Source organism: Seriola dumerili, unplaced genomic scaffold (genome assembly GCF_002260705.1).
Source record: "Seriola dumerili isolate Sdu_G_001 unplaced genomic scaffold, Sdu_1.0 BDQW01000161.1, whole genome shotgun sequence".
Lineage (NCBI taxonomy): Eukaryota > Metazoa > Chordata > Actinopteri > Carangiformes > Carangidae > Seriola > Seriola dumerili.
Genome location: NW_019174416.1, coordinates 5,949,358 through 5,964,388, shown reverse-complemented (window position 1 = coordinate 5,964,388; position 15,031 = coordinate 5,949,358). Strand labels below are relative to the sequence as shown.

The 15,031-nt window shown below is 39.9% G+C and overlaps 1 protein-coding gene across 1 annotated transcript in view; it reads left to right on the top strand.

Annotated features, from left to right (window-relative positions):
• aff2 (AF4/FMR2 family member 2) overlaps positions 1-15,031 on the top strand; it is a 158,472-nt gene that overhangs the window by 31,937 nt on the left and 111,504 nt on the right. The window contains exon 2 of the mRNA XM_022752091.1: positions 11,409-11,529. Coding sequence (XP_022607812.1) covers positions 11,409-11,529 — 121 coding nt within the window. The remainder of the gene's footprint in view (positions 1-11,408; positions 11,530-15,031) is intronic.

The window sequence follows — 15,031 nt, the reverse complement described above, 5'->3', positions numbered from 1 at the left end:
GGAAGTCACTGGGCCTGCTGCCACACAAAAACACCCTTCAGGCAGACTGGGGAGTTACACATCAAAGGCAGAGCGGAAAGAAATCTTGAAATCTGATGATGGGAAGCAGCCCACTGTAGCGTCAAAACATTAGCTCTGCTGGGTGTAATCAGAGTTCACTGACAGCCTGTGAGGAAATCAGGGTGAAGGCAGGAGAGAAGGAGTTCACAGAATATGTTAGCAGCGATGCTAATTTACTGATAACTATTGGTAATTCAGTGAGATCAGTAAGTGAAATAAATGTTTTTGATCTTTAAATCTGAGGATTCTGCACACGGATCATGTATCCAAACACAGCAGTAAACCATATTTAAAACAAATATCTATCAAAATATTGGTAATGATTAAAAATTGATGACCACAGTAAAAGATAAAATAAGTTAAGATAGTCCTTTATTAGTCCCACACAAAGTGGACAGTACGAGAAGGAAAAACTGCAAAATGACAGTAACAAATACTTAGAGAGATAAACAATAGATAATAATATAATTCTATATTTACAAAGATTTACAAAATAGCAGCATATGAACCTAAAGATATCAAATTTACAGTGTAATGATTAGACAAGCAACAAATCCCAACAATGAGACGCAGGAAACAGTGAATGTTTAGGGACTGTATGAAAGTGATTAGTGTTGGAAAAGAAGCAGAAGGGCAGGATTGGCCTTTCTTTAGTCTGTCTTTTCCTCTTTGTTTAAGGTAGGGTAGTTATATTTTTGCTGGCCAGTAATTTATTTTAGTATTGTATTTTATTTTCTCATTACATGTTCCGTTAGCCTTCACTTGTTGAGTTAATTGCAATGTCTGATGTCCTATAAAGTGACAGCGTTGTGTGTGATCTAATTCAAATTAATTTTATTATCGTAATATGGGATTATCAATGTTTAAACTTAGCTGCATAATTCAACTTCAGCGTCCCTGGTTTGTTTGTATTGCGCACAAGGTTGCAGACAATGAAAAGTGAAAGGGGTGGTCCACTGAAAAATATTCATCCTTGAGAGGGTCTTTTTAAAAGTTGAACATAAGGTTCAAACCCATTTTAGCGAACACAGGTGCTCAGTCATGAGCAGTGAGGATTAGTTGTTGTAGAGATAATTCATAGATACATAACATCAATATAGAGTTTATTATTTCATGCTGATAGTCTTTTAGTGGCTGTGGTGGTTTAGTTAGTCTTTTACCTTTTTGATATTAACTTCTATAATAGACACCCCCTTTGTTTTCACACAGGAATTCAGTTTTACCTGGTTGGGTAATTGAACAATAAAAAAACTACTGCTTTCTACTTTCTACTCAGCTACATTTATTTGACAGTTTTAGTTAAACAAGCAAGATACGGTAAGGACTGTAACACGTCTGCGTTGCACTGGGTTCTTTCATGGCCCTGGAGAATAAGTTAACCAGGGCAATTGTATTGTGAGGTATAATTCACACTCTGACTAGGGCTTTTATAGACAAATATATGGTCAAATATATATATATATATATTTATATAATACTTGTGAATATCCTTTTCTGCCTTTCATCTGGGCATTATTCAGCAGCACCTAATTAATAAAAGGAAGTACATGTTCCATTATTAATGAAGACCGTATGAATCTTCACACCTTAGCTGTGAATTATCTCACATCACTGACATTGTTCTCCTTGTATTCTGAAAGAAGAACAGATCACCATCAGCGACACAAGCAATTGGATCAAGATGAAAAGACTCTAAATCAAAGTTTTAAAAATGATAATTTTCCCTTTGAACAGTGTAAAAACACACCTGTCATACACACCTGGGATATATTAAAGCCAAATAATTCAAGTTGTTAAGAGGCATTGTTATCAAAAATGTGATCATTGTACAAAGAGCAGTGAGAGGCCATTTCAGAAATTCAGAATGAATTCTGGGACGTGACGGCCGGAGCGAGATGAGATGAGATGGCGTGAGAACGGCCTCTAGAGTCACTAGAGTCTGTGTTTGCTCTGACAATGATTCTACTCCAAAGTGTTTGCACTCGGAAATGTGCCTAAGTGGCCTGTTTTCATTGTATCACCCACTCTTCAACATCTCACTCTCTGTCTGTCGCCCTCTCTCTCTCCCTCTCTTTAATCCTTTGTTTCACTGGGCTCCAAAAGCCATTATGTTAGAGTACCTGCAACAATAGAGACACATAATTTGATACACACTCTCACACACACACTTTTTGATATTGTGTAAAGTTATTGGTATTCTCCTGTCGCCCATGTTGCAAAGGCGCTGAAGAAAGGGTGGCGTCCTGTAACTATCACACTTCAGACCCAATCAGATGTAAGTGATACCTGATGCATTGATTTTAAAGAACAGCTCTGAAACATCTTCTAGTTAATGGATTTTGTCCCCGCTAACCTTTATAGTTTCAGGTAGTCTTACTAAAGTCTCTCTGACCTTTGACCTCTGTTCAGCCACCATGATAAAGTCTGAGTTGATAGAAATGTCCATAGAGTCATCAGAGCTCCCTTTAATTATTAGAGAGCACTCAAAGCAATGGAGCAGTGGTGAGTAGTGTAGCGAGTGCGCTATGGACTTCTTTTACCCTGGGTCTTGCCTCTCAGGCTACATACACGCTGTGTCCCAATTCAGGGGTTTCATCCTTGGAGGCTGCATTTGTAGACTGACTGTGTCACAGTCGTGAAACTAGGCTGTCTCGTTTCAAAGGCTGCTTCAATGCAGCTGAGAAATGCGCCCCCTTTTTTTTTCCAGGGCAACGAAGGATCCGACGGGTTGATCCTCTGTGGCCCAGCCTATCCCAAGATTAATTGCACACTGGTAATGAAAATAATATGGCAACAAGCAACGCCGACAGAGAGCCTGAGGATTACACTTTTCTTTGTTAGTAGTGGGTTTCAGCTCAGTTGAACAGCTAAAGGTACAAATGTAAAAAAAAAAAAAAACAAGAAACAAAGAAAAACAAGGGTCTTAAAATCTCAAGGTTTTGTAAAAAAAAAAGAAAAACCCAAAAAAACAAAAAGGCACAAGCATTTGTGAGGCAATGCGGAAATCCTCTGCAGTTCGGCCTTCATGGTGTTCTTAGACCGCGTTCTCTGAAAGATGCAGCCCCTGGATTTGGACACGGCTGCAGGCTGCTCTGCCTTATTGCTGGTGGATGTTGTTGGGGCAGTATGAAGTCTGAAATAAATACCTGCAGAAAGAACTCATGAATGGTTGTCTGGGTTACAAAAAATCCACAGTATCTTTTAATTCACAGTAAATATGGTCCTAGACAGTCTGTCAAAAACAATCCACATTGTATTATCAACATGATCTATCAGAACGATCGATCAGATATCGATGAAGGAAAGCGTTTTTAAGTAGGGTTCCAATACAAAGAACTTCTTTGTTATACTGCCATTATTGTTGGATACAATAACCAATTTCAGTATAATTAGTTATTTGCTTGATTGATTTAAATTAATGTTTGTTTTTTTTTTTACTTCTGAAACCAGACGTGGACACAATGAGCTGGTATCACTGTGTTTTTAATGCAGACTTGATGTTCACTGTGACGGTGTGGTCACACAGAGACGGTAAAGTGAATTTTTGCCTCACCTTATTCATGGAAATGAAACCGCTGAAGGTTCTAACGCAGTCTGTAGTCTCGAACTCACATCCATCTGTATCTTTGCATTGACTTCATGACTTCAGAGTCCACTAATTGATTTTCATACTTCAGGGGAATGAACATAAATCAATGTCTGTTTGGAAACGGGGCAGAAAACATATCCAAAAATCTAAAACCCAATAATACTGTTTACCCAAACCGGTTGGCCGTGTTGTAAAGTATATGGATTTGTATTATGTATGTATGATCCTTTAAGACCTGTACACTGTTTTACTTGCATAACTCTGACTTTTAACCTCTGATGGTTTTTGTTTTGAGTGGATTTGAGATCACTGTTTCCAAGACACGACAAGAAATAAACACAAAAAAAAAAAAAAAATATGTACATATGTAAATGAGAGAACTCCGTCACATACTGTATGATTTCTATACGGCTTTGTTGTCTCGCCTCTGAAGTGACACACACGTAAAACCACAAAGCAGCAGAGTCCTATCTTATTCCTGCTCTGTCCTCGCTCTCAGTCTATTTATCCATCCATCAGTGTCAAACACACAGGTTTGTGTGATGTGCATGAAAACAAAGCCGGAAGGTAACAATGTGTTTGAAGGCTGTGTCTCATTATAATACCTGCTCTCATGTCAAACACACACAAAGATACAAAGAAGTGATCTCTGATATCCCCCTTCTTACCATCCATCCACATACAGAAACCTAAAAGCTGTATATTTTCATATTGATGGCATTCTGGATCTTCTTCTTCTCCTCTGCCTATCCAGGAATGCCTGCTGATATTTCTCTGATGTCTAATGCTGTCTGAATGAACACACACACCAGAAAACACACACACACACACACACACACACACACACACACGCACACAAAATGCGTCGTTGAACTGACACTTCAAACAAAGCTTTTGTCTGCTGCCTGACAGCTATTCCTCTCTCCTTCCCCCTCTCCTCCTCTTCCTCCTCCTCTCATTATCCCCCTCACTTCTCCCTGTCATTCCAAAACACTCGTTCTACCCCCTCATCCCCTCGCTCTCTCCCACACACACACACACACACACACGCACTGCAAGCGAATTCAAGGGTTTATTCCTAATTGAGCTGCCTGGTTAAATGCAGGTTAAATACAGAGATTGAAAATATGAGGGCCTTTTTATAACACCACTTCAGCTAAAGGTACAATAATCAGCAGTGTTTCTTCTCTAGAAGCAATAGATTAATAAAATTATTTATTTTACAGCAAATTGTCAGAATGACTCCATTACTGGTGGAGGTGTCACTAATAAAAGCGTTTGTTAAACTTTGAAGTGAAATTAAAACGGGATCTCTCATTAGTTTCACCGTCATGTTTGAGAGTGTTGCGAACATGCGCAAGGCACTGTGTGTTCACTGACGGGGTTTAGGGTTAACCCAGGGGTCGCACACTTTCTGGAACAAAAACTCCACCGCTTGAAGGAGACACTTTATCGAGCTCAGTTTGTGCTTTATTTAAACACAAGACCCCAGATGTTTACTGGAGACCTTATTGGGCGAAATGCAAAGTTATTTTAGTTTCAAAAACCAATTCTCTTTGCTGGTTGTGCTAGGTTTACCCAAGTGAAGAAGGATGCTGAGTGTGTTTGAGATTTGAGGGTCATTTGGTGTCAATAAATTGGCCGCATGTAGCAAATGGTTTTAAAGTACAGGATGTCTGCTGAGAGCGCTAATCCCCCTTAATAAACACATACACGCACATTAAATCAGTTAAATACCTAAATCATAGCATTGAAGCAGGCGGTTGGGGAGGGATTTGCAGCAAATGGCGCTGGCATGGGCAAATCAGCAGAGAAATGATAATTGTTAAATATAATGGCTGCCTGTACACAAATATGATTGGAAGGTGCTGTTCAGCTGGTAGCTACTTGGCTGTGAATGAGCCAATGGTCGTGATGCATGAATGACACAGCATTTATTTCTTTTTCTTTATTTTATTTTTATTTTTTTTTCCGGAGCCACAACATTTTTCTTGTACATGAGTGAAAATAAACTTTCCTGGTTAATTTTTCTTTTCATGTCACAGTGGTAATATCTAAGATAATCCATAAAATAAGATGTGGTTTAGATAGGTGTGTTGCTTTGACCTCAGCCTCATAATGCATGTGAGCAAACACTGATTTCACTGGTAAAACTCTCAGATGTCATCACCTAAATTTAAGAGGAAACAGTGCAATTCTATTCTGACTTTGATGTGCTAAATCATGTTTTATTCATTAGTTTAATGTTGTTTTCATTCTTTTTCTTAAGTTGAGGTGATGTCTATTGTATAAGCCTTTGGCTTCTGGACCTCTTCTGTGACATCTGGTTTCTATCATCTGGTTTTATGTGGTTTGCATGTGCAAATAAAAACAAACCACTGAAATAAACTAGAAGCAGAAGACACAAAATGATTTAACTTCTGTACCTGTTCGGTTTTGTGTGAAACTTCATAGTTGGTGTGAAATTACTTTAACTCTTAATGACAGATGATGGGGGTTGGATTCTGCTGCTGCAGTTTCAGGGTCCCGATATTTTTCATGCTGGTTCAGGAGTTGCTGGGAGACTTGAATGGAGCAGAACCTGTTTTAATATTATTAGTGACATGTGCTTTTCCTATATGACGAGTTCAAATGTCTGCTGTGAAAAAGGTCTACTTAGACAGTTTATTAAGTGTCCAGTTATGTTCACCTCATGTGAATTAGTGGAGCTGCTGCACACTGTCAGCCAATCACTGTCCACTAAATCTAATAAAGGTGCCTTTGTAGTAAAACCTGATATTTACCACACAATATTTTGAATATGAAATTACAGTATGAGTGACATATTCACTACAGTAAAAACAAAATGCTTTTCATCTTATGAGGAAGAACATGATCTAAACTATGACTGTGAAATGCCACAGTACCGTGTATATCAAATGTGGAAAAGCTGATTGCAAATGACTAAAACGTACAGAAGGCTTTGCTTAAAATGCCTTGATGGCTTCAGATGAGTTAAAATATATTTCCAAGCGGTTGCCTTGAACTGTTCTGACAGTAATTCCCATAAGACACAAATGCAGCATGAGTCCACAAAGTCAGGCTCCAGTAGATTTTCAATGAAGCAGCTCCAGAAACTCTCTTGATGACATATGCAGGCTGGAGTCTTTCTTCCCACTGACGACAGAACACAGAAACTTCAACATGTTCAACTCAATCCACTGACCAGATTCAACATCTGGCTGCAGGCGTGCGGTGTGCTGGAAACATCTTTCAGTTTTTACTGGCATTAAATGTAACTGTTCTACATGACACAATATGAATAAATTAAACGAAGAAAACCAAATACCACCATTTTAGCACAGTTCCATACACATTTCACCATTACAATATATAAACTGTGGTCTAAAGCAAAACCTGTCAGTTACACTTTTTATTTAAAATATCCTGTTGCCACTTGCAGCTGTAATCGTTCATTTTCCCCATAGTAAACCCTGTGATTAACCTTCATCCATCAGGGGAAGGAAGCTGTATTTCCACTGGGCAGCTGCTGAGGCCAGATCCTGCTGAGCTGCAGGTTCAGTGCCTTGCTAAAGGGCAACCCCAGCAGCAGTTGTTGAGGAGTGGAGAGAGCAATGCTGAAACACTTTGCAGTGAAAGTGAATGAGAGGATGATGAGGCTGTGTTAGAGACATTGGTGTGTGTGTCTGTGTGTGTGTGTGTTTAGTTATCAGGGGAGCACAGCATAGCTCTGCTGAGATTAAATTCCCAGAGCTTACTCTGGCTATCAGCATTACTTCAGGACACACACACACACACACACACACACAAACGCACACTAACATCCACACAGAAGGAAAGCAGAGTGGTAGGAAAGAAAGCTGCCATCGCTACATTTTCATTCACAGAAAATATCAACATCGACAGTATGCCCACTGCTGATATCACCACTGCTATTAATCCCCACCAATCCATCCGTCTGTCCATCTTTCTTTCTTTTTTCTTTCTTTCTTTCTTCTTATTTTGAAAAGTGAGTGTTTTACTATTATCAGCAGTGCAGACAAACTGCTGTTAATGCTAACGTTGGCTATGTAGCAATAGCAGAACTTACAAATATCTCTTTTAAATTAAATTATAATGAATAAAAGTCAACTTTGGTATCTACCTGTTTTGTGGAAATCCAGAAATTTACAAAGAAATTCAAATAAAAAAAAAAACAAAACAGACTAGCATATTAATCATGACATCCTTTAAGCATGTTATTTAAAGGCAGATCCGTGAGGAACAATTTAACATGAAACAAACATAAATGTCATAATTCCATTGTGTTTTCTACATTCAAAAGCATCACCATTTGGCGATAGACTGGTGCTCCTTTAATTACATCATCTCGTTGAGCCCTCTTCTTCTGCAGTGGTTTAATGGCACCTCACTGGAGAATCAGTTCCACCTACTGCTTAAGTCAGTGAACCAATTTAGATAAACGACAAACGTTTTGATGATTTCCTGAAAATTAAGCTAAAATTTCCATTACATCTGGATCGAAGCCTAGCTACCTACCACTTCTGTACTTCTCAAAAACATTGATTTGGACAAAGTGACTTTTAGTACACCCATTCTGTTTCACGCTGTCGAAGCAGGTAGCTGTAAAGTTTCTCACTGACCTGGCTGACCACAGCACTATGGTTCCAAAACCTGTAAAAAAAACAGAGTTCAGTGAGGTGTAAAAGGATCTAGAGGCAGTCTAACCTGTGTGTGACAGACAGTGTTGCTCTCTGTTCCCGCCACAAGCGGGGAAATAAATCCTGGATGTGTTAATTACCTCGTCTGACCTGATTCCCTTCATGTGAACGTCTATCGTGTGACAGACGGAGACAGAGACAGTGATCTCTGCCATGGGACTGCAGCGCTCTGTCTGTGTGTGTGTGTGTGTGTGTGTGTGTGTGTGTGTGTGTGTGTGTGTGTGTGTGTGTGTGTGTGTGTGTGTGTGTGTGTTCTGTGTACGAGTGTATGTGTGTTTCATAGTGACAGCTCTGTCAGTTATCTTTCTGCACTGACAGGCAATGCACATGTCAACCAGCGGTCCCAGCACATGCAATGATCACATCTATGTATACTGCTCTAACACACACACATGCACATGCACACACACATACACAAACACCCAACCTGTCAGTCATTTTGTCTGGTATTCCCACTGCTCTCTTGTTTTGTGCTCCTCCTTTCTTTCTATTCTACCTTCCTTTCCCCATCCCTCCTCTCTGTCTTTCATCATTCTGTTATTTTTTTTTCCTTTTTAAGAGACTGTCTGTTGCCCTGAAACTGTGTCTTTTTTTCCTCCCCTGGGTCTGTGTGATTTTTTTGTATTTTTTTTCTCTTTTCTCTCGTTGCCTCTCCACTCTCTCTCCCTCCCACTCACATCTTGCTGATAGATTAAATGTTGGAAGCGAGGTCTGGTAGAGAAAAAGAGAGTCTCTTTTAATTGTGTTGATCGCTAATTACCCGGCCTGTCTCATCTCTCGGCAGTGGATGTGGTAAAACACGATGCCCTTCCCTGGGTCAGCAGGCCACAGCCTCATGCATAACTAGAATTCACACACACTCACACATACACTATGCACACACATTACTTTGTACTTCTTACATTCGAGTTTGCCTGCTAGTTTGTAGATTTCTCAGTGGAGGCTGGTGACTGAAGAAGTTTAGGAGAGCAGGGTGAATCGGTAACTGTCCAGTAAAAATGTTTTTTGCTAAAAATACATGGTTATGTAAGGGAAGCGTTCCAAAAACCTGGGGTCCACCACCCTTTCTCTTCCCCGCAGACCACAGCTTTCAGCCATTCCTATCATTGTTTACTGTCAGCTGTCTCATATTTTAAATGCCACAAGAAACAGTCCTGACTCCAAATCCACAAGCAATAATTCTGGCTATCAAGACCGCATAGTTCATAACAGGAGTGTAGGAATGTTCGAAGATTAAAAGCTAATTTTATTGGGAACCATCCCGTGACAACACGATAGGACATAAATGCATCTGGCCTTCAGTGGGTAGAGCGTGTCATAAGCACTGCCCGGATGAGGAGTTCAATTCCCAGTGGGCTCACCTATGTTAGAAATGAATGCACTCATGAATGAAAGTAGCCAGCTAATGGCATATGTTATATCACAAAATAGACACAGTTGTAAAAGATTGCCTTTATGAGCTCTGGCTTATGTTGTAGTTGTAACAGTGCTTTGGTTGACTTTTTTTTGCCTGTTGGTTCCCTACATAAACTGTAGGCCTAGTTATATAAAGATGATCATTCTTTATTCGATTCATTTCATTTCATTTTTCACTGTTTTTAATTTTGTTGTTCCAAATGCCTGTCACAAATATAGCATAATACTATTTCAAGAAACCCCCGTGCTTAAACCGCTGTAATTGTTGTAAAATGTTAAATATGGAGATGGCACTTGGAGGCTATTAGCTTATCTTAGCATAAAGACTGGAACAGTGGGAAACAGCTAGCCTAGCTCTTACAAAAATATGTCTATCAGCACCTCTAAAGTTCACTAATTAGCAAGTTGTGTCCCATTACTTTAATCCATACCTGAACAGTTTGTGGTTTTAAGGTGAGTAACGTGCAGTAACTAACTATTTCATGGCGTACAAAGATAAATGGTTGTTTGTCAAGGAACATGCTAGCTACACCTCACACTGTAACTCACCTTAAAACCACAAGTTGTCGTGTTCATGTTTCTGTATGTTTACGGAAATGAGATACAGTGTGTTAATAAGACAGCTGCAGAGGTATTGGAAGGGCATACTTTTAACTTTGGAGAGAACCGGGCTAGTTGTTTCTTCCTGTCTATATGCTAAGCTTAGCTAATTGCCTCCATATGTATCACATTGACATCAGCTGAATTAGTTCATTGCATAAAAACTAGTTTCTTTTTGAACTGTTTCCTGCAGATAGAGATAAAACCATAACAAAGCTATGGGCACTGTATGAAGTTCTGATGGCATGCATGTAGGAAAGGGTCAGTAGAAGTATGTGATGAACATTTTATAGGAGTCTGAAGATCCACCAGCCTTTTCCAAAGTAAATTTAAGGCTACTCGAATTTATTTAAAGTAAAGTATTCGTTGAGTAAAAATAACAATTTAAACCCACTGCATAACTGATTCGAAGAGGCAGAAAACTTTCCTTACATTCTTCAAAACTGTCAGTACAAACATCTAGCTATTTAGGGTTTAATAAGGACAGGATTAACAGGAAATTAGTTTCAGTGGAAGATGGCAGCTTGTGTTGGAAGTGAGGTAAATAGTGACTAAAATGGAAACCGTATCTTATCCAGAGAGCCAAGTTTGATAAGTAGCCTATGTTTAAACATTATTAGTAATCTTAAACAAACTATACAGCTTCATTAAACAAGTTTGACATTTTTACCTTCATTACTTATCCCTCAGTTAAATTCTTGTTTTACAGAACCATATTTTCTTGCTGTCACCGTGAAACTTATACCAGCATTCAGTTTTTCTAATCTTTCCTCTTTCCTCCTTGTTTATGTGCAATTTGAGTCACTTTCAGACAGTGCAATGACATTACTTACCCTGCTATTTTCCTTTACAAGCTACCCGGCTAGTCTAATCACACTTCAGGAGAAGAATCTCAGCCCATCGTCTTTGCAGCCCCAAAAATGACTTGTTAGCTCATTAAAAACCAGTGGGTCTCTTTGGTGGCAGGCTAAGTGTCGGCCTCAGTGGGGGATGCTAACAAGAATTTTTCTTTGTGTTTCCAGTCATCTGGAGTCGGAGCGCAGCGCCCTGAAGAGGAGAGAGTGGGAGAGGAGGAACCAGGAGGTCCAGCAGGATGAAGACCTGTTCTCAACTGGATTCAACCTGTTTGGAGAACCTTACAAAGTAAGAGCAATTGAATACTGGATAGTTCATAATCTGATCTGAACTGGGTCTGAACAGTTATTTAATAGTAGTTCTGATAATAGTAGCCTGAACTGCCAAAGAATTATTATCAAAATGCCTGTCGGGATCATCATTTTTGAAAACAACACAATCTGACAGAACAGTTACTCTGTAGACACAAATAAAAACATACATGAAAGATGTGTAAAGAATGCATTGTCTTGTAAGATAGCATGTATTTTAATGTATTCTGCCTCATATGTGATGCAGATGCTCGGAGATAATAGTTATGAATATCCGGCGCATAATTATGTAGCAATTAAAGATCCTAAGAAGTGTCCAAAATTGATCAACTTCTGTCTGCACTTATCACCTAGTGAGTCTTCAATGTGGCAAACACTATATAGTGGGTGAGTGAATAAGTGGACAGCCACACACTTTTTACACACTTCTTTACACCGAGTGCTGCTTTCTCTACACAGAGTGCTCTCTCACTGCTGTTTAGGAGACAGCTTTATATTTCGCTGTTAAGTTTTGACTGATCTCTGCAGGAGGAGAGGAGAAGTGGACATACCTGACACCAGAATTTCATTTGGGTAAATGGAGTGAATTTATGACATCTTAATCAGTGAGGATGGGCCACTCTCCTCTGATACAGCCATACTTTGTGATTAAGGCTCATGTGAAACAATTTTGCCCCATGCAAGCAATCAGTTGAAAGGAATTGTTATTGCTTAGCAACAAACATTTTTATGCCTCCAGCTGTGGCCGGAGGCATTATGTTTTCAGGCTGTCCGTCCGTCCCGTTCTCTTAAACGCGAGATCTCAGGAACGCCTTGAGGGAATTTCTTCAAGTTTGGCACATGCGTTCACTCGGACTCAAGAATGAACTGATTAGAATTTGGTTGCCAGATCAAAGGTCAATACGGTGGCCCTGGCAGCTCAACCCACTGCTACTTGCACATGCAAAGACACACAATCAACTTGACAATACATGCGCTGCAAAAAAATCACAACACACGTGCCATTAAACAAACGCGCTACAAATCCAGTCACAACACAACAGAAGTGTTGTGACTGGACACTATAAAGAACCTCGCTGGGACTCGTTCAATACCAAATTGTGACTTTTGAAGTTAAAAGCACTGAATAACGAGTGTGTCCAGCCAGGTTCATCACGTTCATCAAGTTATTTTTTGCCTTAATTCTGATAGCGAGAGTGAGAGAGAGAGAGACAGAAAAGTCAGGGAGAGAGAGAGAGAGAGAGAGACAGAGGGTGATATGGCACAAAGGGCCATGGGTTGGACTTGAACCCAGGCCGCCGTGGTTAGGATTACGCCTTCGTGGTAAGATTCTGAATCGGTGACACTAATCTTGGCTGCCCACCTTTGCACTATGGTGATTGTATAGATCTTCACTCTTTACTACATGCCGTATATTATATGAGCCTGGACAGACACGGATGTAATAGAGCTCCGAGGCAGTAGTTTTGTTGTGTAATTCACTTAAATGCTGTTTTTGTGGCTGATACTGCTAATGGTGGCTTTTGGATCATTATAGCTTATTGTAATCTTTTTTTTTCTCCTCTCGCTCCCCCTGTGAGACCAGTAGTGTAATATTCTCAAGCATAGGGTCCTGGTCTGTTCTGTTCTGAGGTAGCGGAGATGCCATCACTTTGCTTCTTCTTTAGCTGAAAGTGAACTAGTCATGCATGAAGTCCATGGCCACTCTCCTGCCCCATGTGTATAAAATTGATTTTGGTTTGTTAACTCTCATTTGCTACCGCCAGGCACTTCAACACTTGGTTATGCCGCCAAGTGTATCGACCTTGGGACGGACCGCCTTTGAATCTTGACAGAATGTGTTTAACTGCTGCTGTGTCTGAACGCAGAGGACATGAGGGCTTCTCGCTAAGATGCTGCTTGAGGTTTGGGGGTGGGGGGTGGGGGGGGTGAGAGGTTGTTCTGATAAATCCTAGGTGCCTCCGTACTCCAACTAATTGTTTCCGACTAATTAATGGTGCTGAGGTGAGGTCAAGATGTGTGTGTGAGCAGAGAGCGAGGATGACTGTGGGCGGGGCTGTGTTCAGGGTGATCACTGCTGCTATTTTAATGAAGCTAGAGAGAAGGATGCAATGCGGTGTCTGTTTTAAGTTAGGCATTTACAGTGATTAGATCCAAATAAGAAAATTGGGCCTAATCTTTTTTTTTTTTGTTGCATTTTTGCAAGTACTGGAGGCGCGAACAACATTTTTCCAGTGTGCTTCATCAGGATCACAGGTTACGAGTGTGAACAAAGCTTATATCTCCTTAGTTTTGGAAGTGAAACAGTCTCCACTTATGGTTTTTGTTAGATTTAAATTGTTTTTACTTTCTTCTGTAACAAAATACGTCTGCTGCTCAATGCATCAGATCAAAGATTAACGAACAAGCCCAAGAATCTGATAATGCATTCAATGCCATCTTTCAACATTAGTGAATTTATACTGAAAGATAATTTCATTCGTAGTCTCAGGTGCACGATTGTCCAAAATGGATGCATCTCCTGTGGTTACTGGGCTGATTCATTCCCATCATGCCTTCCTTTGACCAGACTGACGTGTGCTGCTCTCATTGATTACAATCATTAACTTAACAGGGGAACTATAATTGAAGGTAAAAATGATCCAGATAAAACTTGGAGCAATGATACATTTTATAAGTGACTGGCCAAGGGGGAGTGACTGCATCATTCACAGAGGATAACATGTTTACTTGTTTCATTTTCCAGCTCTTTCCAACTAATCTTTTTCCTCCATAGACTTCCACAGTTTATCTCGTGCTTCTGCTAAACCTGACATATGGCTTTGGCACACCTTGCCACTTTCTTCTGCTCATTTATTTGCCACACTAACAATTTCATTTTTTTCTTTTCTTCTGAAGGTGTTTCTTTTCTCCATACAATTCAGTGGATTTACCGTATACACCCTCACTGCACTTTCTCTGTGTCAACGTGCTGACTGAACTTACAGAACTGCTCCTTTAGAGATCTATATCAGCCCCTTTTCATTATCACACAGGATTTATGGAACTTTTATCGTTCCCGGTTCCTCTTTCTCTTCTTCATTTTTATTTTCATTTTTTTTTTCATCAGTTTCTGTCTTTCCCTCTCTGTACCTGCACATCAATCATATGTCCGTCACTCTGTCTGTCTGTCTGTCTCCCTCTCCACAGTGTTCATTTTCTCTGTCAGCTATTAGCTAATCCCTCTTCTAATCCTGTTAAAGAGCGTTATGCTGTTAGCAGCTATTTGGGATGATCTATTCACAGACACACACACACACACACACACACTCTCTCACACACACATAGGTATTCATCCTCTCCCTCTCCTCTGTTTTCCATTTTGCCTCTCTGTAAATGTGTTTTCTGTTCCTCTTCAGCCACCAGATCTTTTATTCATGAGCCTGAGATGGAGAAGAGATGGGCTAATTTATTCACAGCTAACTTTGGCTTGCCACGGT